Source organism: Eumetopias jubatus, unplaced genomic scaffold (genome assembly GCF_037043125.1).
Source record: "Eumetopias jubatus isolate StellerSeaLion01/CBP00866 unplaced genomic scaffold, mEumJub1_p1.0 scaffold_3, whole genome shotgun sequence".
Lineage (NCBI taxonomy): Eukaryota > Metazoa > Chordata > Mammalia > Carnivora > Otariidae > Eumetopias > Eumetopias jubatus.
The window spans coordinates 59,358,739-59,384,348 of record NW_028274809.1 but is presented as its reverse complement, the minus strand read 5'-3'; the positions used below and the strand labels follow the sequence as shown (position 1 = coordinate 59,384,348).

At 43.1% G+C, this 25,610-nt stretch overlaps 1 protein-coding gene and 1 long non-coding RNA gene across 3 annotated transcripts in view; one reads left to right on the top strand and one right to left on the bottom strand.

Moving 5' to 3' along the window:
* The window catches only part of MAP3K20 (mitogen-activated protein kinase kinase kinase 20), a 178,622-nt gene that overhangs the window by 133,250 nt on the left and 19,762 nt on the right, over positions 1–25,610 (top strand). For both annotated transcript variants that reach the window (XM_088021635.1, XM_088021634.1), the window contains exons 12-16: positions 7,242–7,286; positions 9,104–9,134; positions 9,230–9,369; positions 14,016–14,078; positions 15,072–15,164. In XM_088021635.1, the coding sequence (XP_087877761.1) occupies positions 7,242–7,286; positions 9,104–9,134; positions 9,230–9,369; positions 14,016–14,078; positions 15,072–15,164 (372 nt within the window). The remainder of the gene's footprint in view (positions 1–7,241; positions 7,287–9,103; positions 9,135–9,229; positions 9,370–14,015; positions 14,079–15,071; positions 15,165–25,610) is intronic.
* Positions 144–5,918, bottom strand: LOC114223741 (uncharacterized). Its single transcript, XR_003612234.2, has 4 exons — positions 5,497–5,918; positions 4,997–5,189; positions 1,287–1,470; positions 144–223 (listed from the first exon to the last, which is right to left on the bottom strand). It is a non-coding gene; the product is annotated as an uncharacterized LOC114223741 (long non-coding RNA).

The following is a 25,610-nucleotide window of genomic DNA, read 5'->3' as shown; positions in this document are numbered from 1 at the left end:
CATCCTGGGTTCTAGATATATGTATAAAGGTTTTAAAGAGGGAACTAAAAGATTATGAAAGGAATAGCACAGATAAGTTAAACTTACTGAGACAGAAGTACCAGATGAAGGGTCCTTTTTAGATCAAATCCAGCCTTCCAGAGTTTTTTTTTTTTTTTCTTTTAACCCTGACTCAGCCATGCCAGTGTTAAACGGAAGTAAATGTAGGTGTTGCTCCAACAACCTAGTTCACCAGAGAAATATTCTCAGAATGTTATATTTGTCAAAGCTTGTTTAAACTGTAAAACACTGATAAAAAAACTACAAAACATTTGTAGTCATATATATGTACGCACACACACACACAACACGCACGCGCGTGCGTGCGCACACACACACACACACACACACACACACACACACACACACACAGGCAAAGGCACAAAAACTTTTTTTCACCCTGTATTGGAAAGAAGTGCCATTCATTTGATGATTAAACTAAAATACTGCTGGTGGTTCTTTTTATGGGAAATTTAAGAAAGGATATCATCATAGATATTATCTAATACTATTTCCAACTATATTCAATCATAAAAAGCCTCTTGAAATTTGAAACATGACATGCTTCTAATCCCTATTAACAGCTGAAAAATATCACAAAATGATCAGTACGCTGTGCCAGCTTTATTTGGAGAAAAATAACTATTAAAATGTTCTGGGTGTGAAATGTAGAACAGTCTATATACCACAGTGAGATAAAGAGAAGAATCCGGAGTCAAATTAGGATTCAGAACTGCTGTGTAATCTGTTAAAAATGACTTAACCTCTGTGTGTGTGCCTGCTCATTTTTGACATGGGAATAAGAACAGGACCCACTTGAAAGGACTGTTGTAAGGATGAAATGAAATAATACATGTAAAGCGCTTAACACAGTACCAGGCCCATGGTAAGTGGTCAGTTAATTTTAGCCAGTGAAAAGATACTAAAAAAATAAATAGTTACAGTAACCTGGAAAACTAAACTGTCAATTTCAAGTCATGTTTGTTGAGTAGTAGGAGATGGAAGTTAAAGTGAATAGCTTTCAGGATAGATATAAGAGAACATTCTTAGAATATAAACTATATAAACAAATTTAATCTGTTGCTCTTTGAAGCCTATGTACCTGAAGCGTTTGCAGGCCCTGCCTCCACGCACAGACTAAGTAAAAACAGAAGGAACAGGTAGACCTTTTCCCTAGAAGATGGGTTCCCTAGTAGCCAATGGGGTACACCTTCTGTCCATGCAAACATACACAGATACGTGCTCACCGCAAGCTAGTCCTGGCGGCACCCAGGCACGGACACATACAGGCATCCTGTCTGTCTGTGCTCAGCAGAGATGTGCTCCCTCCCTCAGGCTGAGCCCCTCAAGGAGAACATCTGGGAGTGCAGCAGAGAGATGGTTTTCAACTCTTGACTTTGCGGCATGTCCAGGTCACTGTGGTCTAGCAACCTGAAGGAGAGAGCCAAAGAGGAAGCAGTTTAAAAGCCTCTTGCACGTCTTTCTGGGTAAAGATAGTTATTCGTTCCACAGATATTCATTGAGCCCTCTCTCTGTGGCAGGTACTGTTCTAGGGACCAGCTAGAGGGGAATCCATGGAGCATCCATGCCAGCGAGCAGAGAGCCTGACAATCAACAAAACAAATGCCTTATGTTATGTAAACGTGTGACAGGTGCATGCTGAGAAGGGGAGCCGAGGAAAGAGGATCACACACAACACACACAGGGGGGTGTGTGGAGTTTACACCGGGCAGGGAAGGCCCCCCTGACAGGGGAATTCTGGGCTGATGTTGGGATCTGTGCACGTTACATAAGAATGTAAACCCTGTCTCTCATAATAAGAATCATCAGCAAAATTAGAACATAGGAACAGAATGAAACTGACATTTTTCTTCATTTACATATAAACCTATTGTAATTACACATAAAATTTTGGTGCATTAATAAAAGGAGCCAATTAGGGCCAAACGTAAAAGGTAATAGGACTCTCTATTCGCAGACCGAGGTTTACCATTAATTAGGTAAGATCTCCCCGATCTCTCAAGTGCTGCCATTTTCCTCACCAGTATTCCAGAGATGGTTGTAGCTCAATACTCTACCGTGAAGAACCTCAGGGATTTAGGATACAGCAGAATTGAAAGCTTCCATGATAGGTGTGAAATTGTTTTCCACCTGGCATTGTATTCTAATTGCCACACAGCATTATTTTACTCTGTTCCAAATCAGTGTCTTTCTACGGTTTCGAACATCCCTAAAAATCTGAATCATATAAACAGAATTTTAAAGGGTTCTCACTCCCGTGAAGATTATGTAGAAGACTTTTAGACTCTATTAGTTTTATTACTTTTTTTTTTAAGATATTTATTTATTTGAGAGAGAGAGAGAATGAGAGAGAGCGAGCACGAGAGGGAAGAGGGTCAGAGGGAGAAGCAGACTCCCCGCCGAGCAGGGAGCCCGATGCGGGACTCGATCCTGGGACTCCAGGATCATGACCTGAGCCGAAGGCAGTCGCTTAACCAACTGAGCCACCCAGGCGCCCTAGTTTTATTACTTTTTAAAAGAACTGTTTATTACATAGAATTTCTAAAGATGATGTTAATTGTGCAGCTTCTAATTCACTTTTCAGACCAGTATTTGAAATGGCAAATTATTATTATCTTTTAAACATTTCATCTATTTATTTGTAAGACAGAGGGAGAGCACAGCAAGGGGAGCAGCAGAGAGAGAGAGGGAGAAGCAGACTCCCCGCTGAGCAGGGAGCCCGATGTGGGGCTCGATCCCAGGACCCTGGGATCCTGACCTGAGCCGAAGGCAGACGCTTAACCATCTGAGCCACCCAGGCGCCCCTGAAATGGCAAATTATTGATGTTGGATGTATTTCCAGTTACTTGACTTAAAAGAATGTACATTTATAAAGAGAGTAATTAAACACTAAGAAATTTAAAGATTCAAAATGATAAACTCTGTAGTAATAATTGTCAGAGCCATACAACGGAAAATGTAACTACTCTTTTTCATCTTTTTTTCTGTATTCAGAAAGTCGATCATACAGATCTTACACTTTCATCTGGGGCCCCTACTGGTGTTTGCGAGTGCTGGGGCAGAGTTTGGGTTGTCACAGGGACTGGGGGTGGTGTGGAGTGCCCAGCGCTAGGGGCAGCCCCACCCAGTAAAGAACTCCATCCACAATACCAACAGCATTGTCCCTCCCCCCACTGAGAAACTTGCAAAACCTGGCAGTTTGAGTTCTACATCTCATTTCCCACCTAAACAAACTTGCTCAAGTCAAAAGATGCAGTTTCAAAATGACAACTACTATACAATATGAATTTTATAGGTTGGTGACATTAAATCCCCACTTGTGGAAAAATGGGTTCTTTCCCCTGAAAAATTCTGGTGGAAACTTTATAAAATAGCAAAATGGATTTGGGGGAGGAGGTCACTCTCCTATGACACTAATTCCAAAATAAAAAAGAAACCCATCACCGAGGGAGGTTAATTTAAAAGGACTTTCTGTTGAAGTAAAGTCATATTTTAATATTCTACATTTCATAACCAAGGGGAAGTGGTTGAAGGCACAGAGCACACTTGTTTTGGATGGTCTGGAAATGTTGAGGGCCGGCGTGCAGCCAGTGATTTTTAACATGCAGCACATTTGTTAGACTTAAGCAACAGCTGAGGTATTCAGAATGGATCCCCATTAAAATCAAGGAATCAGAGGTAAGATGTGGGAGAGAGCCAGAAGGACTTCTCATAGCACTGTGATGTGTACATAACTTTACTTTTCAGCGTGCTGAGCATTTCATAGAAGATCATTTTAAAAGCTACTCTGAGTTAAATATTGATACCCTTTTTGGTTTTTGGTAACACTAGACTCGCTGTGGTCCTGTTAGAACAGGCAGTGTCTCACCACACCACGTTTATGATAGAGCATCATTTTTCTATAATCAGGCACCTTTTGCTGCTTTGGAGTCAGACTGCTTTCCTGTTCTGACTTTAAGCATTGCCAGAGAGAAGAATCTGTTCTGTTCTTTGGGTTGTGGCATAGCCTGCAAGCGGTAGCATTTCTGTATTGGAAAAGGAGTGTGTACCAGGGAACCTGAAGGGCTAGCGACGTTGCTAGCGCCGTTGCCTCGGGCTGCAACTGAGTTGCATTCTGTGGCCTGTGAGGAGCTTTCAGGCATGTGATTACTGACTTTACAACTAGCATTTTCAGCACCTACATTAATTATTTTATATAATGTGCAGACTAGCTTATCTTTTAATGTGAGATACAATACACTGCACATACTGCTTTTGCACTGTTTTAAAGAATTCTGTACTAAATAATAGGAAATATTTATATTCTTTGAGTGTGCGCTTTGAATAGAGGATGGCATTATCACTTTATTTTTTTAACAAAACCTTTTCCTCAACTATTCTATTACAGTGTTATTCTGAGCAAATACTATGCCATATATCTTGTATAATGTTTTATGGAAGATTACATTTCACTCGTGTGTGGTAAGACTACTCATTATCGATTTCGTAGTTGGAATTTGATATTCCAGCACAGAGTCCACAATGTATTCAGAAATCCAAGTTGGTGTCATACATTTCATTTTGATGTGAACTTTTCTTTGCTTTCCTTTGTTTTAAGACTCCATTTTGCAATAAACGTTTTGACAGTAAATCCCTTTGTAATGTGTTGCTGTGTATATTAGATCTTTGTTAGATTGGATTCTCAACATCCTTGGAAGGAATCACTGTCACACGCATCCACACGAATGTGAGCTTTTCTCTCCCAACATCAGTTGGGTATAAATAACGAATTTGCAAAGTGATGGGACAGTCACAAGTTGACTTTTGTTTTTAATCCCCAAAGAACGAAAGGCTTAGAGCTCTCACCCTACAGCAGATACACTGACATGCTAAGAAGGTACAGAAAGCACAAAGGAAATGGTAAACCACGATGTGGTTGGAGATCATTAACTCTTACCTCCGTCTTGCCAAATTCAAACCGTCTTGAAGCAGTGCCTGGCTCCAGCCTCCCTCTCACTGATCTCTGCAAGCCTGGAGCAAGAATTCTGCCGGAGGCATTAGCAAGCTGAATCTATGCCTTTCTCCCGGCATCAGAATCTTGCTGAGCCACCCTCGGAAGGCTCGAGAACTCTTCCCCTCTCCTTTGGACCCTAAAACCATATATGTTGGTTTTGATTAGTTGTCACGTTTACAACTTTTATCCAAGAGATACTTATTTCTCTATTTTGTTTAGCACACCATTTGGGAATTATATACAAACCAAAACACTACAATCCCCCCACTCCCTATAGAGACTAGCCTTAATGCAGGGAAATATTTCTGTAACTCAGTCTATTGTTCCTTGAACTTTTCAAAATGCTCCTTATTTCACATTGGTTTCTGTGATGGGAAAAGGGAATGACACCTTTCTGCAGCTGAATTCAGCTGCCCTGTGAAGACATAAAACTTGTCATGTACCTTCTGTGATCAAATTCAGTTTTAGATTTTCTTCAAGTCATTTTCCTTTCTGCATCATTGAAGCAGGTGAGTGCATGTGACGATTCTGACACGTCAAGTATTTCAGAGGAGGAGAGGGGCAGTCCTGAGGGAACTAGGGCACATGGGTACATACAGAAGAGCAGTGATTTATACCCTTGCAACTTAGCCATAATATTAAAACTCTACACATTCAAATGTAGTGTAACTTGCAGGGTTTTTTTTGTTTTTTGTTTTTTGTTTTTAAATCTGCTTGGCTCCCTAGAGATTTTAACCGTTGCCAGAGAGAATTTAAGCATTTTAAGCAAAGCTGTTAAGCATTTCCCCTTTATCCCCCGAACATGCGCACGCTGCATCCAGTGCTCCAGTAAGGCAAACATGCCCTCCTTCCCTCCTCTCCCTCCTCCCACTGCCAGTGTTTGGCCTTCTTGCTTCTCCTCACCCAGAATCACTTCTCCATTTCTTGCCCTATAGTACCCAGCTCAAACCACCATGCCTTCTGTTCCCCCATCTTAGTCTATGAAACCCTTGCTTTTCCATGCTAAACCCAGAGAACTGAGCATTTTAGTAAATGTACCTTGCAGTTGTATTCATTCAACATGGTTCAACAAAAACTTACCAAGGATTGTTCGCCAGGCACTGAGGAAACCAGCGTGAAGGTAGCCTTGAACTCCTCCATCTATAATCCATATCTATTTCACCCCCAATTAAATTAAAAGCTGCTTGAAGGGAGGGGCATACTTTTCCTAGCAGGGATTTAAGCATGTGAGTTCAAAATATTTGCAGATTAGAAGGATTAACTCACGTACCCTCTGATTTTTCGAGTAATATTAAAAGCAACCAAATTCAACTTTTTTCAACTCATTCACAGAAAAAAATCTCTGTAACAAAGGTTGAAAGACGCTTTGCCATGTTATCTTATGAGCAATCCAACCATTCTGGCAAGATAAGTTAGTTAAAGCTAATGGCTATGGCAAACTTTAATTCAAGACACAGGACACACCAATTTTTTTCAGATTATGTAGGCATGTCTCATTGAGTCTATGGCCGTGGGCATATACTGAAACGAGTAGCTCTCTGGCTTTGAAAATGATGCAGGCCAACGTTCTTTTGCAAAGGCACCTTTCGTGTCTACACCTGATAGGTTAGTTGAGTTTCCATTATAGCAGACTCTGCAACCTGTTTCTTGGGACAGAGTCCCATCTAACTTGTCTTTCATCCATGGGTCCTAATACTTGGTTAATGCAAATGAGTCATTTGGTTAAACACTTAGAAATTCTCCTGTAAGAAGAAGCATGTAAGTCATCTGATTACCAAAGGGTTGCTTTGGAATTTTCTTTAATAATCATGTGATCTTCATGTTGACTGGGAATTCCAAGGGAGGCTCTGGTTTCTGGCAAACGTCAGAAACTCCTTGACTGCCAAGCCCCATTGAGGGAGGTGCGTGTGCCAGGTACCAAGAGAGGACAGTATCAAGATCTACAGTCCCCCTGCCACAGCTCACCAAGTGCAAGGAATTGTTACAGAGAAGCTGGTGCCCATGGTTGGCTTCTGTGGGCACAATGCTTGGAGCACTGAGAAATTCCCCATAAGGTCAGGAACCTCACCTGTAGGAGGAACCAAGCCAGAGCAGCAGCCGAAAGCTGAAATGGGAAGACAAGGGATAAACCAAAAAGACAATGATGATACTGCTTTTGTTTTTCACTGCGTTCGTATTTCCCATGCAGCTGCTGCCCTCCTTTGAGATTGGCTCGTGGACTGAAGACGACGTGGTAAGCCCGCTTCTGTTAACGCCTCGTTTGGCCCGGGCTGGTGGTTCAGACGTTTGTCCACAAGTTACAAATGCAGCCGGAGGGGTCTGGGCCTTAGCAAAGTCTAAGTAGGAGAAGTTGACAAATTCCTTGTTTTTCTATTTTTAATGCAGTAATGATTTAAAATAAGGCCTCAAGAGCAAAGCAAGTATCTCTTCAAATCTTACAAGAGGATTCCACCTCCCTATTTGCTCTGAAAGGTATTCCAGAATACTATCATGAATACCAATGACAGTGTTAAAGGAGTGGTCCAGGATACCAAATGAACATTTCTGAAAAAAAAAATCTGATCTTAAATTTTCCTATAATACCAGGGATGGACTTGAACCACAGTGGAGAAAGATCTGGTAAAGGCAGTGCTAGCTGGGGTTCTGCGGACCTGGGTTTCCTTCCTACCTCAGGCCTGTTTGGAAGTGACAGGTTCATCTTTACTCTGGCCTTCCCAAGGAGGAATGGCCGCCAGCTCCCAGACATTCTCTGCAGCCAGAGGGTGAGGACGGATTATTTAAGTCCAAAGGAAGTTCTATACCTTACACTGGGGTAGAAACCCTAAGAGGTAATCCTTCTTAGCCTGTTGCATCTGTTTCTTTAGTGAAAGGTCCACAAAATTCTTGATCAGAGACTTCAGGGGCTTACGCCTGTCCAGGTCCACTTTATATGCTCGAGGTTATCATTATATGAAAAACAGCTGCAATGCCAGGCCGCAGGGAGCCCCTACCCCAGGGGACAGACCGGATGCCACAGGGTACAAATGCACTACTGGAAACTCTTGGGAAGGCGTGTTTACCTAACTCAACCTGGTTTCTGGACTGGGGCATTTTCCTCTCTGCCTAGTGTATTCTGGTGAAGTACGACTATTTTCAGCATTAGCTAACTTCTTTGGCTTATAGTATAGGGTGTAAGAAAACTTGGCACCACTTGTCTCCACTTCTTCCCATTCGTTGGGCCTCCTTGATTGTAAAGTTCCCACCAGCCCTGCTTCACAAGGAAAAAGAACTTAGGGTCTCCTTTTTCATGGGCCTGGATAGAATCTCTTTATCCCCAGCTGCAAAGTTGGCCCATCTCATTTGAGAAGAAATTTTTTTAAAAAGCACTGAGCTCTAACAGTTATTTTTAGTCTTTTCTCTGAGGTCGAGTGGTTTTGAAGCCATGTAAATAAAAATCCCAGGGTTAAGGGCTCCCCAGAGAATTGCTGGGACTGGGTCTGGCCTCCCTTCCATCTGTGTGAGAGGCTACCAGTAAACACGTGCCGAGTGAAATTCAGAGACTGAGGGTCATTGGGTCCAACTTCATTCTCTACAGGAAGCTCTGAGCTTTAACCTGTCTCGGGCCACATAGCTACTTCCTGACCAGGCCTAGAACACAGGGCATATTCTGCCCACTCCTCTATCCACCGCTGTGTGGTCCCTGTTCCTCATACAATTCCCGGGTAAACCAGTACCTCTCAGCAACCCCAGGGACCACCAGCACATAAAGAGAAAAATCATTATAAGTAAGAACCTTCTTGAAGGATTTTTAAAAATTTCCCAGATAAGGAGGAAAACCAACATTCCCTTAAGTGTCCCAAGACTTCCACAGGGAGGGATATCTCCTACTTGAAAGCTTAAAGTTTTAAAACCAATAAAGAGAATGTCTTTCATTTTACCTTTGTGGCTGAGTCAGAAATTTACAGTGCAAAATTACAGATATTTTAATCTATTGAAAAGTGTGTTTTACTGTGAAGTCAGCTACTGACCACGTGTGAATCTTCAAAACCATATATGTCCTCTCTTTCACAGTATTTTTGGGTTCAGCAGCTCGTCAGAAAAGGCAAGTGGAATAACTTAACCTTCTTAATTCATGCAGTTAACTTTGCTCTGGACAGGATTTCTTCTAATGTTCTGCCTTCTAATCCCTTCCTTCAGGAGACTCTTCAGCAGAGATGAGCGTATATGCAAGCTTGTTTAAGGAAAACAACATTACAGGAAAGCGACTGCTGCTTCTGGAGGAAGAAGACTTGAAAGACATGGGCATTGTCTCCAAAGGGCACATCATTCACCTGAAGGTACCTCAGAGAGGGAAGTCAACGATCTTTGCTGAGCACCTACCCTGTAGCAGACCCTGTGCCAGAGGCTGAGGGTACACACGCAAGTGCACTGGCTATTATAATACTGAATACCTCCACACCAGCTGCTAATAGCTGCCATCCCCATGGGACCCCTACTCCCTCCTCATGGGCCAACAGCAAAAGGGTTAACACCTGGCACAGCAGAAGTCACCTAGATACACCTGAGCATCGCTCCATGGCCTCAGGAAATCTCCAGTCTCGTAGAGAAGATAGTCGTTGATCGTGCAAGAATGGTCAAATGACAGTTGTAGGAAATGCCACAAAGAAGGAGTGAGGGTGGGCGAGGACGGCCTTCCGCGGAGAGGCCGAGGCGGAGAGCGGAAGGACGAGCAGCCGCGAATCGGGTGAAGGGGACGCTGGCGAAGAGGTGCTCCAGGGGTACGGCACTGCCGGGGGGGGGGGAGGCCGCGGTGTGGGACAAAGCTTAGTGTGCCAGAAGACCTGGAAACATGGCGGTGGGGGGCCTGCGGGACTGCCATCCACCCAGGAGGCAAGGAGGCGACCTCATTTAAAGCCAGAGGCTAGGTATCCACTGGGAGTCCCTGAGGATGCTGGACCTGTCCACGGGCTGAGCCAAGCCACCGTAGCACCTCACGTCGTGGGGACACGACTTCAGTTGGCCATGTCTGTCATTCTGACCTGGAACTGACACCACCACGTGGGGATGTCATCATTTTCTCAGGAAATCCTAACATGTCCCCTGAAACTGAAGTCTTGAACACTTGCAAAGCTAAACCTGTTTTTGTTGCTGTTGCTTTTCCTTTTTCTTTTTCTTTTTTTTTTTTTTTTGGTAGTTTAGCAACCAGATCTGTTTGTTTTGTCTTGTTCTTTAGTTACTCAAACCAAATAATTGCTGGCATCTGTGTGGACATTGTTATTAGTCAGAGGTCTGTTTCAAGAGAGATCTTAGGATACAATCAGTTTGTTCCCTGAACCTCCTCAACCACAGTGTGGGTGGATGGAGGAGGGGGCACAGGGTAGAAAGAAGAGAAATCAAAGAAGGAAATGTAGAAAAAGCAGCTTCTTAGCCAAATCCACATCTCACCAAGTCTCTACCAACATACCAACTACTTGCCCCTTTACTTTGGTTAGAGCCACCGATGTGGCCTTTCTAAAGAAATCCCCTCTAAGGTCCAAAGACAACCCATCTACCTCTATTCTGTGGGTCCTGGGCCCATGCAAGGAATAGCCTTACAGCCCCTCAGCACCCACTGGATGATGGCTTAGCCTTAACCACACTGTCTTTTCCCTCTAAGGATATGGGTAGGAAACCTCGTGCATAAACATACATCTCAAAGGCTGGCAAGTAATTTAATCTTGACCTCTGGGTATGGGCACGTCCATCTTGAAAAGCTAAGCTGGCTTAGATGGGCTGTGGTAGGAAAAATTATTTTCTCTAGTGCAGAGAAGTTTCAGGGTTCCAGCAGAGCAATGTGGTAAACCTTGTCCTATTTGGCAGAAGACTTATTTGTCTCTTGATGCCCCCACGTCCCCTTCCCCTCTGCCATCTCTGATAAAGGACCCAACATTCCTTAAGGAGCTGTCAGGAGGAAAGGGGGTGGGCAAGCTGTAAATCACAAAACCATAGTGATTTAAATATCCCGAGTTGGCCTAGGACAAAGTGCCCCCTCCGAGCTGGTTGGTATCATTAGGGCAAGTGATGTCCAAACTTACTATTGTTCAACAAAATGAGGCAATACCTACTAACCGCAAGACTGGGTCTGTGCACATACCGAGGAGAATCCTGCCCTTCAGGAGCGTACGTCCCCAGAGAAGAGAGAAAACGTGTACATACAACTTCTCATAAGAGTCTTGGCAGTTGGGAGCAAAGGAGCTAATCTCTACCTCTCCTTGGGAGGGGCTGTGTGGGGTGGCAAGAGGGAAAACTTCCTGAAGTAGGGTGGACCCCTGAGCTGGATCTTGGAGAAGGGCAGAATTTGAAATGTAGACAGGAGCAGGAAAGGCAAGAATGTGAATCCAGACAGAATAAGGAGTTAAGAGAGAAAGAAACAGAAGAGATTGTAAAGGAGCAGAAAAAACAGGTCCAATGCAAGGAGCAAGAGGTGGTTCTGTCGATGGAAGCCTCAGTGGCGGGTAGGCTTCATGCCACAAAAGCGGGGGAGAGGCGAGGCCAGACCCTGGGCAGCTCAGGGGGCTTCAGGCCAGGGGTCTGGAATTAGACCAGCTCTGGAGAGGACTGGAAGTTTTGAGAATTGACATGTTTAAAACTTTGCTTCTGGAAGTTGTGAAGTGGATTAGAAAGGAGAGGCTGGGTTTTGAAAGACCGGTTCAGGGGTTATGAGGCAAAATAATAAGGCCTAGCTAGTGTCATGAAAATGTGAATAGAGAAGGGAAGGATTCCACGGGGAAGAGATCTCTTTGCAGGTTCAAGAAGGAAAGCATTGTGAACACACGCCACAACATGGAATAACCTCAGAACCACCATGTGGAGTGAAAGAAACCAGACACTAAAGGTCACATATTGTAGGATTCCACTTATATGAAATATCCAGAAGATAGGTAAATCCATCGAGACAGAAAACAGATTAGTGGTTGCCAGGGACTGGGTGGAGGAGGGAATGGGGACTGATTACTAATGGGCACAGGGTCCCCAAATGTTTTGGAACTAGACAGAGGTAGTGGTCACAAAGCATGGTGAAGATACAAAATGCTGCCGATTCAGCACACTTTAAAATGGTTAATTTCATGGTAGTGGTTTGCACCTCAATAAATAAATAAAAAGAAGTAAAGCACAGCTGCACGTACACGCCGGACCACGCACAGTCTTCCAGCTGGGAAGCTTTCTCTGTTTGATGGCTGATCCGCCCAGGAAGTAGGAAAAGGAGGAGAGAATGGTGTCACAGATGCCAAAGGTTGAAAAGCTTCATAAAAACAGAGTCTAATGCTGCAGAGAAGCCAAAGAACACATGCATAGAGAAAAAGCCCTCACTGGAAGCAGCTGGTTGGGATGGGGTCAGTGCAGTGGTCCTCTGCTCATGAAGCAGTGTCTGCCTTGAGCTCCAAAAGAAGGAGCAGGCCAATTATCTGTGGGGGAACCCAAGACTCCCCTGAAACTCATGGGTGAGAATGCTTATGCGCATAAAGACAGTTCCCAGAGAGGGGAGTCTCAGAAGTCAGACATATGCATCGTCCACCTGCCTGCCAAAACCATGGCTATGTTACTGGCCACTCGTGGGGGGCTCAGCCAACATGTGGCACTCCATTCAACTCAGCTGGGTCATGGGTATTTCTAACAAATAAGCTTATATGACAGAGAAAGATTAAGGGGAAAGGACGACGGAAGCTTGCTCTGGGAGATCTGTATACACTCATGGCGATATGAGGATAAAGAATGCTTTGAGCTGGGCCTCTGGGGGCAGGACATCAGGTGAATACTCCAGACTAAAGGAGCCCCCCCTCCTGGTACCTGTCAGACATCACGCACACGCACACGCACACCCGCACACACACACCCCCCACGCGCGCGCACACCCCCCCACACACACACCCCACGTGCACGCGCACACCCCCCCACACCCCCCACGCGCGCGCACACACACGCGCACACACCCCCACGCACACGTACACGCACCCACACACCCACCCCCACCCCCCCACACACACCCCCACACACACACCACCCCCACACACCACCCCCCACACACCCACCACCACCCTCCAAGGGTGAGAATGTGCCCTCCATTCTCTGCTCTTTCACTAAGGAAAGCACAGTCATTTCTGGGTACTTTCACAGAGAGACTCTCAGCCCTTATATGGTAGGTCATCAAAGTGAACAGTCCTTCTGCCTACCCTTTTGCCACTCGGTTGCCCCTTTCAGCCTGTCTCAGCACCCTTCTCCCTGTGCCCGGAAGCCTTCATGTGGAGGGACCATGTGGAAGGAATGGGGCTGAATAGCCGTAAGTGTTCATTACATTGTCAAGTGTCAACAGCTTTCATTTCACTTTGAAAAATGCATCTAATTTTTCTCACATTAGCACTTTTTTTACTCTCTACGTGATATGTTCAGTTCACAGAAAAGCTGGATTATACCTGATGAGTATAAAAAAAAAATCATAATTTAAATTGTCCTCCTTTCCTTTAAGAGTTCTTTGTACTCCATTGGGGGAGGGCGTGTTGGACACATACCCATAGAAGAGCCCTTACAATGCAGTAAACCCTTTAGCGAGATTTCAGCCTTGATGAAAGTCTCTGGTGATATATTCATGTTCTTTGTTGTTTTTCCCACAGTTACTCAGGGCAACGACTGCATTCTGTACACTAGAACATTAACTTGTCACGAGTATACCCTACCAGGGCTTGAAGAGTGGTTTTATTTATTATGTAGTCTGAGATTTAACATCTTTAAAATATCTTCCTGTTCCATTAAATAATTACAAACTACCTATAACACTTTGAACAATCAGTTTTAGTCTCCATAGATGGTGGATAGTAACATCCCCAAGATATTTTATGGGCTACATAAATAAAGAATGTCTTTATATGTGCACAGTAATTTTAATCCTCTCGGCACTATTGGATCATTAATAAAGTCATGTGTTTTGTTTGTTTGTTTTTTTTTACAGTCAGCCATTGAGAAACTAACCCATGATTACCTAAACTTGTTTCACTTCCCACCACTAATTAAGGTAAGAAAGGTTTTTTTTTTTTCTTACCGAGAATGTCCCATTTCATTGATGTATGCACCTGCCACATCCACACCTCAATTTGCCAATGTCGGGAACTGTTGTTTGAAGTGAAATTTAATCTTTATCTAACAAAAGGCCCTTTGAGTGAAGCTTAGGATGTACATAAATTGAACATGCTTGATTCCTGCAAGTTGAAATATTAACAATATATTTGTGATAAGAACAACACGTCACCTTAGTGGCTAGGGGATATAAGTACTAACACTGTGGCTTAGTACAGTGGCCTCCCACCTGTCTCTGGAGACCTTTGTCCCACACATAAGTCACTAAAGGAATTCACACCCTAGGGCTCTGGATTATCTATCACTAGCACTAGGGCGGGGAGGTGGGAGGTTTATTGTTTGAATGATATGTTAGTATATTTGACATATTATTTTGAATATAGTCTAAAGGTATATGGCATATTTTCTTATACAATTAGTAGATATTTGCAATTAATACACAGAACTCTTCTTGCTCACTAACTATGGTTTTCCATCTCTAAGCTCCTGAAGGTTCATTCTGTTCCTCTTCTTGGCCCTTCATCCTCATCTGCTCTAGCAAGCACACAGCTCCTCTCTGGGAATAGCTTGCAAATATCTTGAGTGTTATGAAACTCTCAGAGTGAAGTCTCCTAGTGCATCTCTAGGTGTTAAGTGCATTTCTAGGGTCAGACTGCACAATGCAAGATGCATTGTGAAACCCTGTAAGATGGTGACATTCAGTTTGTCGCTCGTGAGATAAATCATGTGGAAATGTTCTCAAAGGCTTAAGGTGTCATTTCTCTTGCTTTAAGTAATTGTAATTTGGAGCTTAATCCAAAATAACGAAACGTGAATCAGTAGGTTAGAATGGAAACACTAGTGCTGAGAAATCATCTCTTTTATATGAGAAGTAAAAATAAAAACACAACGTACCATCTAGAATAAATGGTGCTTGGTTTTTCTGTTTTAGGACTCAGTAGATGAACCTAAAGAAAATGAGGAAAAAGTTGTGAACCTTGAACTTGTTTTTGGTTTTCACTTGAAACCAGGAACCGGCCCACAGGTAAATCACATTTTAAATCCTTTGGGTAAATTTCAATCTAATTTACTCTTTTTCTCTCTCGGAACTCTGTGGTTTCATATACCTCCCTCCTGCCCCCATCCAGCCGATAACTCAATTCTGAGTAAATTTAGGGGCTTTATAAAACACAATTTGGCTAAAAAGCTGCCAGTCACATATGTAATCCAGTCTTGGAATCTTACTCTTGTTTAGCTGAAGAGTCCTGTGTGAGGCCACCCAAACCATCAAGGAAACTCACAACAAAGCTTGGGGTGGGGTGGGGGGGGGTTGGGGCATATCTGAGTGATTGTTCATGCTGCTGGGCTTCGAGCATCCCATCTTCGTATTTTTGTTTTAGAATACTGAAAGTAAAATGACACCGAGAGTAGAACTATAGGCAATATGGAAACCCAAATTACCAGCTCGAAATAGGACAGCAGGGCATTTGACCAGCACTCATTCAGTCAGGCTTTCACTTTATGTTAATTTTAGAGTATGGCACAGTTATTTGACCCAGACGGCAGATGAACTGGAATCACAACAGGTCTATGTTGCTTTGGATTCCTGTAAACAGGTAGTCCTGACGATAACTCCTATTCATTGACCACTTACTGCGTTCCAGACACAGTAGAACAGTACTGAGGTGTGGATGCTACTTCCCCCCCACGTTACAAATGAGGGACCTGAGGCTCCGTAGGGTCCATGACTTGCCCCAGGGTGAGCGGGCTAGCAAGCAGCAGAATGAGGATTTGAACGCAGGCCTCTGGGACCCCAGAACCAAGCTCTTACCTTCTGCACCACCTGTACCTTTCTTCTGAGGCAGACAAGAGACCTGGTGCATACAACTCCTTACAGCCCCTTGCCAGCTGCTCCGGCGGGGCTGCTGTAGGCAGAACTGGTCCACGGGCCCGCCGCCCAGCACACCGCACTTATCCCAGGCCGCTCCTGTAACGCGTGCTTGGGAATGACTGGAAGTGGTTGGGAGGGGCTGAGTGTCACCCAGGGCTTCAAAAGATACACTTTCTAGACACCTGACCGAGCGTCCTGCCTGCGCCGGCAGGTCTGCTGGTGCTTCTGCTGAATGGAAATCTTCACCTCCCTAGTTCGCCCCATAGGAGCTGGTTGAGCGAAAACTGCTGTGACTCCAGGTTGCTTGTATACGGACACTTTCCTTTCTTTCCTCAAGGGGGTCACTGTGTATTTGTTCCTGTTGTTAGAAGCAGCTACAGAAAGAGGGCCAGGAGAGGCAGATCCTCTCCCTCCAGCAACAACCAGGCGCCCTTCTCACCCTGAGATTCTGTAGCTGTGGGCACTCCCAAGTCCATGTGATGGCAAACAAATTATATATTTTAACCTGCCTTCTTTGATATCCTCAACTCCAAGGCACTTAGTACTCGCTGTTTAAACCATTTTATGGCTTATAGGTAGTAAAAGAAGAGGGACAAATTCTCTTGAGAGAGACTTGTCAAAAGCAGTCTCAACCAAGAAAATCATTTTCAGTTAACAAGGAAATGACTTGTTAATGTGGAAAACTAAAAAATCCATCTTTTTGGATTTTTTTAACGTGGGTGGTATAATTGATCTTTGAGACCAACAGTGGTCTGTTTTTGGCCACAGTTGTGTAGACTTCTTGAGCCAGAGGTTTTTACAAGGCCTAATGTCACTGCAATTTTTGTCAGTCTGCTGGTACTTGATCATGCCTACAGAGTAATAATTTCAACGATGCATTCAGCAGACATTTACTGAGGATCTGGCTCTCTGCGAGATGGCCAGAATACAAAATCAAAAAGTATAGTCTCCGACTTGCAAGAAGATTGGAAGAAATCTGATTGGAAGAAACAGACAAGATCAATGAATGGTTGTAGTACAGAATGATGCTTTTTTTTTTTTTTTTTACAACATCAAGCACATCATTCAATGGAAGCACACTGGATGTGCATTGAAAGCAGATGCAGAGAGGGGTCAGAGAGGATCTTAAGGTCTTTTTGGTAGAAGTGAGGCTTCAACTAAAATTTTAAAACCATTTGGAATTATTCGGTAGGGAGAAGACAAGGAAGGCAAAAGGAACAGGATATGCAAAAGCTCAGAAGCCCAAAGCCGCGAACACACAAGGGAGCTCTTCTTTGGGCGAGTTCCTATGGGACCTCACAACTCACCTCCAGCAGCACTGCCTCTGAGACTTAGCATGAAGCCGGTGAACTAGTGCGGTGAGAGTTAAGGCCAGAACAGTGGCTGGCAACCAGTAAGAGAGCTATCTTCAGTGCTAAACCAAGGAGTGTGAAGAGTTTTAAGCAGGGAGTAGATGGGATCAGATTTCTGTTTTTAAGAGATAGCTCTCAGCAGCACAGGGGAGGATGAACTGGGAAGGACCAGGCTAATGTGAGAAAGACTGGGAGCGGGAAATGCAGACAACCCGGTTAAAGGGGCCGAGGAGAGGAGGCGATGGCAATGCCATGGAAATGCCACGAGTCCAAGGACTCCAAGATGGAACTGATCAGCCTGGGTCACCCGCTAGTAATGAGGGGGAAGGGGGAGGGGCCAGGATGGTGCTGAGGTTTCCAGTGTGGGCAGCTGGACAGACGATATTATAATGTAATAGATCGAGTGAAATGTACAAAGTGGATGTGATGCCCTGGTGCTAAAAGTATAAAGAAGTGACTGGAATGGATGAGATCAACCAGGAAAAGCTTTTTTGGAAGGGGTGAGTTTTGAAACGAGACTTGAAGAGGTTCATGGTCATTTGCAAATAACTTCTTGAATATAGTATTTAAAGCTGATGCTTAGAGATTGCTTCTTTCTAAAGAGCTCAGGTTATTTCATAAATGTCATCTCATCTATCCCCCTGGCATTTCTGTGAGAGGCGTAAGGTACAGTATTGCCATCACTGATCAGGGAACAGCAAGAGGGAGCTGTTTGAGCAGCCTTAGGTGAGGCGAGGACAGAGCTCAGACCAGAAATTACATCTTTATCATTACCTTCTTCTTAAACATGTGTTAGCTCTCATACCTGACCCAAGATATTTAAGCCATCTGTAAATTTTCATAAAATAATCCTAGAATAAATTACTGTCCAGTTCTAAACTACCCAGTTATGCTAGCCTATATATATATATATATACCCCAGCATCATGAAACATTTTCCCAAAAATGTGCTTTGAACTGAAATTCCAAGTCCCCACATGAAAACCTTGTTACCTTGACCCTTAAAGGTGGAACCCAAGAAAAAAAGAGACATCCTCAAAATCCCAACTGAGTTCTCATAAACCCATCTTCACAGAAAAGGTGAAGCCTTTCAGTGACTAGAATAGTTACAAGAGGACACTGGCGCTTTGCAAGTTCTCTCCAAACCTGGGCCTGCAAAGCAGGGAGATCTGCTTGACCATTTCGCCTTTTCTTTTACAAATAAAACGAAAAATGCGTTCTAATTACAGCCACTGGGAATAATATAGGACAGTGACTTTATCATGAAAATGGTAGCTACATTTTCCCATTGCATCTGAGAAGGCCATTTTAGTAACTGACCTGCTAGGAGGAGAGAAAGAAAATACGACCTTGGACACAAACATACAAATACGTGTAGAGGAAAAAGCCTTTCGTTGTAAGACCTGTCAGCCTTTTGTTCTAAGAATTCAGATACAATTCTTTTTTTTTTTTAGCCTCATTTTACAACCAGATGGATTCTGGCACAAAAGTAAGGTTGATTTGCTCAACTGAGGAAAGCCATTCACATCTGAGTGCCTGTATGCCAGCTAGAGTGGCTCAGTGCCACTTCGAGATGCCTTGCTGTGATCCGTCTTCCTGCCACACCCTCTGGAGAGCAGGACCTCAGCAGGCTAAAGCCCCATACATACTTGGAGAATTCTCACACAAATGAAGTAGGCTTTTTTTCTCTCCTTTGTGGGACAAACTAGCAGGGAAAATACGATTGGACCAAATTAAATTAACAATAAGTGAGAATGGTTTTACTCATGTATTTGACCTATTTCTAAAGAATAAATTATTAATTTAAATAATGCTATATGTTGAGGCAACTTCAAGTTGTGCCAGTGGAATTGGCAGAGATGGGGTCTTTCTCAGCTCAAAATTTTCCCATGCTCAGGCTTGAAATGCTTGATGATGATGATTATTTCATACCTCTGCCAGACAGTGTGGTAAGTGCTCTACAAACATTTTTCTCATGTAATTGTTACAAGCCACCGTCCCAGGGAGCGTCATCCCTGTATCACTGTCCGGGAGGAACTGAGAAAGGGAGAGGTAAAATTCCTTACCCAGAGGCCCCACCCATTTAGGGGCAGATCCAGTCCAAGGACTCAACCACTGTGTCATACTCCCCTTTCTGGAAAGTATCATCATCCCCCAAAATAGGCATATTGGTAATAAAAAGATAATTTGGGGGGATCACTTAATATTAAATTACCACTTTTTTTGTGTGTGGGAAATGCCTTGTGTTTTGTCATCTAAGGCCTTCTTCGACTTGGCACAGAAGGCAAAAGGCTTCCAGAATCTCACCTCCATGTACCACCCCCTCCAGGGTGGCAACCACCCTTTTTTACTGACATATTCAGCTCCATAGAGTTTATTATTACATCTCGTATAAACTCGCCAGTCAAGAATATTGATTCTGGGGGTGCCTGGGTGGCTCAGTTGGTTAAGCGTCTGCCTTTGGCTCAGGTCACGATCCCAGGGTCCTGGGATCGAGCCCCGCATCGGGCTCCCTGCTCGGCGGGGAGCCTGCTTCTCCCTCTCCCTCTGCCTGCCACTCCCCCTGCTTGTGCTTTCTCTCTCTCTCTCTCTCTCTCTCTCTCTCTCTCTCTCTGACAAATAAATAAAATCTTAAAAAAAAAAAAGAATATTGATTCTCAGATTGTCAAGGAATAAACTATCAAATCACCCAGCAGTTTTCTCACCAAGAAACTTTCTGAGACTGTGTCTTAAAAATTCAAAAGCAGGGTTACGAAGGAACTATCTGGGGAGTCGTGCATTCCTTGTGCGTGCTGGACAATCACTGACTTTGCCCCTCGAGTCCTACTTCCCTCCTTCTCCCCAGTGAGGCGCAAAACTAGTGGGTCTAAGTTGAAAGCCATGACAGTCGGAGGGGAGCCTGGGAAAGCAACACCCCGTCTCTCCCAGCACCCTGGCTCCAGCAGACCCCGAAAGAGAGACAGGCGTCTGGACTCTGGTACTTCCTACCAGAGGACCACCACTTCGGATTTTCTTTTGAGCAGAATTCTGAAGGAGCAAGTGAATGGGGAAGAGAAAGTAAGAGGAACATTTTGAAGGCGTGGAAGCCTTCCAATAGGCCCCCATCAGAGCAGAAGCCCTTTTCTGTCCGTCCCTCTGGCTCCTTCCACACGCCTGACAGGCAGCACCTGGGCCCCTTCTCCCACACCTCACCAGAAGCAATTCAGTCAATGGTTCTGCTTCTCCACTTGTTTCACCTAGAGGTTAGAAGCCCTGCTTTTTACAAATACCTCCCACCTACTACTGTGCTTTCAGGTCTTTATTAGTGGATTGCTTATAAAACGTTGCATTTAATAAACTTAATTGAATCTCCAGGCCCTTTCTCAGAGTACTGTAAATATAAAAAAACTGTCAAATAGGGTTTTTTTCCTATTGTATAATTTTTATAAATGGATAGATAAACATGAATAAAATAAGGCACAAAGAAAAGGATTTTGTAAGGAAGTGAAAAGCCAACACTTTTTGTAAATTTCAGAACAGCTACACACTGTACTTTACTTTGCTGTATCTTGCATTTATTAAAAATGCAGTGGAAGGAAGTTTATTTCCCACGACTGACTATCTTTCAGGGGAAAAAAAAATATATGTACACATACGTGTTAGTGTGCCTGAGTATATGAGCTTGCAGTAGCAGGGTTCTATAAGAAATACAACTTTTAATTGACTGCAAAGGAGCAAATGCAGCTCAGAATATGACTGCATGACTTGCTCCGCATTTCTAATAACAGTGGGGCTATGCTTCCCCAAATGGGTCAAGCTGCTGCCTACAGAACCAGAGCAGAACTGCTCAGTACATATTTGCTGATAGACTGATAGTCACATGTAGAAATGGCACACCAGAAAATGTCTAACAATGGGAGGAAACAGCCCTGACTTGTAGAGTTTGCAGATCGCTATGGTACAAATATTTTTACCACGGCCAATTTCAGGTTACCAGTCTGATGCCACTGAACTTGAAGTTGGGAAGAGGTTTGAGCAACCATCTCGTGAGGGCGGCTCCAGCATACTGTGACTGGATCACTTGTGGTCTTCTTAATCAAGACCCCGAATTCCTTTTAGAAAAGTGAACAGCAAGGAAGTATACATGATAAAATACAGGTTTGACTACATGACAAACACATTATTGTTGGTTTCCAGCTGTAATAATATGTGTAATTAGCTCACAGAGAGCTCCAGTTTCCTAGTGAATCCATAGTTGACTCAGGTTTCCATGGGTTGCCATTGGTTCATATAGATAGAATGACCATATTGTATGAATCAAAAATTAGGATTTGAGTTTGTAAAGAGCGGGATAGACTTATGGAGACAGAGAAACAAAATTTAAATTTGTGATTGTCTTTTTAAAATGTTCCGTCATAAGAGAGGACATCTCTGCCTTTAGAAGCAGATTTTCCAAAGCCATTGAGGATCACTGCAGAGAGAAGACCTTAATAACTCACAATAACTTGCGTTTTCTGAACCAAAAATTAGGTCTCGAGAATAATCAACTATAACAGGAACTGATTATTTGAAATGAAATTAAAAGCACTGCATCAGAAAAGCAAAGATGTATGACAACTATATCAATCCTGGACATCAGGATTTGGGTTGAGAACAGCTCATTGTCAAAAGACAATGCCTACTAATTAGGCCAGTGTTGTTGGTCTTTTTTTTTTTTTTCCCAAAAGTCGTAATTTTTGGCATCACCTCTGAAGTCATAGGAAGGGAGGAGAATTTAGCAGTCAGAAAAACTGTTTTTATATTTTGAGTGTCCTGGGTAAAAGTCAATTTGCAGCCCATTTGCCCGCATTTAAAAAAAGCTTATGCAGTAATTAGGTACGCTAGAACACCTTCTATATTGGTTAAGAAACCCAGTCTTGAGAATAGATTCTTAATTATTCAAAAATCAATAGCAAGACTTACTATTTTTTCTCCAAGATGAATACCTAGTACCTTCCAATTCTAAAGAGAGTAAAAAAAAAAAAAAAAAAAACCCTAAAACGAAAAAGCCCTTTCCAAACATGTCAGCTAACATCTGAACCATTTCAGGTAGTCAAGTGTGTAATGCATCATATGAAAGTATGTCTCACTTGATTTCTTTCACTTTAACATCATCCCTAAAGTCCCTTTTTCATATATAACTCCAATAACAAGCCCCCAAAAGGCAATATAACAACCTATCTCTACTGGTGTCTAGTTGGCACCAATCTGCCCTGACCTTAGACACAAGCCATTGTTAAGGGTATAACGCATTTACATATTTTGCAATAAAACATCAGTTATTTGCATTACTGTGTCAAGTTTTATTTGATTCTTTCACCTAAAAATGACTCATTTTCCTTTCTTGTATTTTAAAAACCAACTACTCTAAGCTTGTTTGAGAATAATCAAAAATTGCCCATTTAGCTAGAAGTCATTTTCTTTTCAAAAGGCAAATGTTATTTAATCTTTCAGCTGTTCATTGTGCCATCATAAATACTTTCTTTTCAGCACAGTTGTGGGGACTGAAATGAGCCCGCTAATTGCCTCCCATTCCGACTGACATGTGGTGGTTTAGTGGAAAGAGAACACAGCGGGGAGAAGGAAATAGAAGGCTGAGAAAATGAGAGCTAATTATTTTCACTGCCTCATGTCAGGCTCTGTGTCAGCCTTGTTTTTACAAACTGGAAGGTTGAGCACTAAATAAAACAAACCGGCGTCATGTTTTTATATACTGGCAGTGTCATGGAAGCAGCTGCACATCTCAAAGACAATATAATGCCTGCGTTCGCATGGACACCATCTGACAGACACTGTGAGCCACGGCTAATGAGGACATCACAGTGGTGCCAAGTGAAAGGTGCTGAATTATGTATGATTCTTCATCAGTACAGCAATAGTCCTGTACATCATTATGAGACATTGTTTTGCTGAAGAGATTAAAACATTCTTAGTTCCAGACCCTGCAACCTATACGCGCTGAAAGAGGTTATTAATGGAATTTTTAGGGAGAGCTTCTTGTGGGTTTCTTTTTGGTTGAAAAACAAATCTCGTGGGACAAAGCCGTGATGGGTCATGACACCGTATAGATAAAGAAGAGAAGCAAATTAACCGTACTTGCATTATCTTCTTTTTAAAGGCAGCATAATAAAATAGAGAGTAACGGGGTTATCCATAATGATAAATAACCCAGGTGCTTTCACGGGATGTTCCACTCTCCTGCCTTTAAAACAGCAGGTTTCAGCAGCTGAGCTACATAATAGCAACGCATGTAAAGGAGCCTTCGGAGGCCTAAATCATCAACATCTTACTACTTTTAATACCAGCATGACCAACAGTTCTACCGCATTTTTATTTCATCTCATGTTACTTCTTACATTTTCCAACAGTCACCTGCTAGGAGACTGTCTCCCTTTCTCCCCCTCTTGAATCTTACAAAGTTTATTCTGACCGCTATTTTATATTTTAAAATGTTTCCTCTGTACAGGCCTTTCTAAGGTGGAGGGGCCTCTCTGCTAGAATCACGAGCAATCTCTGGTGATTTTGCTTTTTCTCCATCCATGGTTGGGGTGGGGGGCGTGGAGACGGAGGGGGGATTTTAAAACTCAGTGTCTTTACCATTAGACAAGGTATGCCCAGAACCTAAGTCCCAGCCCCGGCACAGCTACGTGACCTTGCCGCAAATCTCTGCATTTTTCTGAGCCTCAGTCTACTCATCTGTAAAATGGAGATAGGGCTATCTACAACAGGGTAAGGCTGGAAGGGATTAAGTAACATGGACAAATATCAAAACCACCATGCCGAGTGAAAGAGGCCAAACAAATACAAGTGCTTACTGTACAGTTCCAATTTGGTCAGGTTCTAGAGCAGGCAAAATGAATCTGTGGTGATAGAAATGGGAAGCGTGGGTACCTCCACTTGTGCGGGGAGCATCCCCTGGGAAGGGACATGAGGAGACTTTCTAGGGTAGTGGGACTATCTCGTTTGTTTGTGTAGTTACGCTGGTGCATACAGTTGTCAAAATTCACTGCTTGGTGTACTTAAAAATCTGTGCATTTTATTGTTTGCAAAGTATGCACCACCTCAATAAAAAAACACATCAAAAATTTTTTGTCTGTAATCTTCAGGTAGAAGTGACCTGTAGGAACCTAAAAGCCTAATGTGGGGTCTGTTTCTTTCTGAAATGTCCTGAATAATCTTGGCCCTAGATTAAGACTTATCTATGGTGTTCACATTTGCAATAAAATTTTGATAGGGAAACAGAGCAAGAGAGAGAGAGTGAGCCATCGATTGACTGTTGTCTCTGAACTGCCCAGAACTTGAAACAATACGTAAAGTTAATTTCTGTGCTATCTTCAATCCCTTTTTCTATTTGTAAAATTTACCTCTATATGGATCATTTCTTTGTACTCTCTTCTTTTTTTTTTTTTTTTTTGTGGGAGGGAGAAGGGATATCTGTGTTTGGCATCACTCGTACCAGCTTGGAACTCCAAAGAATTTTAAACAGCTTACAAAGAATGTAATAGTGATTTCTCACAAAGAGATACTTAATCTAGCATTAACTGAGTGTTGTTTAGGATTTTGTCTTCACAGTGTTAAGAGTTTCTGTTTTACTTGGCCAGTAATCTTAATTCAGAAAAATTTTTAACATAATTGGCAATACAGAAGTGGTGCAAATGGAATGCTTTCTCCTCCTCCATTAACCACACTTGCTTCTAAAATTATCCAGGTATTTCAGCAGCTGCCCAGATAAATAATACATATCCTGGGCACCCAACAGCACTGTCAATTCTTTTCATCAGTTTCAAATGCAAAAAACTCCCCTCTTCCCAACAAAATTCCATTCATTTCTCGTAGATTTGCATTGAGAGGCAGATAATCCAGTTAGTGGAAAGGTTTGGATGGCCATGTTTTGCTATTCAAAGCAAAGAACATCCCAGGGCCCAGCACTGCTCCTGGCCAGTGCCTTTTTCCTACTGATTAGTAGTAGCATTCCCTGGAAATGGGCATCAGGATACAAATTTGAATAGTGAGAACATTCTCTTGGGTGGGAATCTAGCTATGAAATAAAAATCCACAGTGGTCAGACCTGTCTCCACAATCCACTTGTGCAACTAAGTGGGAGCGGGTTGTTTCTGGTTTGGAGAGTGGAAGTCATGCCTAGCCACACAGCCTAAGCCAGGACTGGAGGAAAGTGCTGGTGATTCCAAATACTGACCCGATCAATCAAGGAAAGGAGCAGACAGACAGC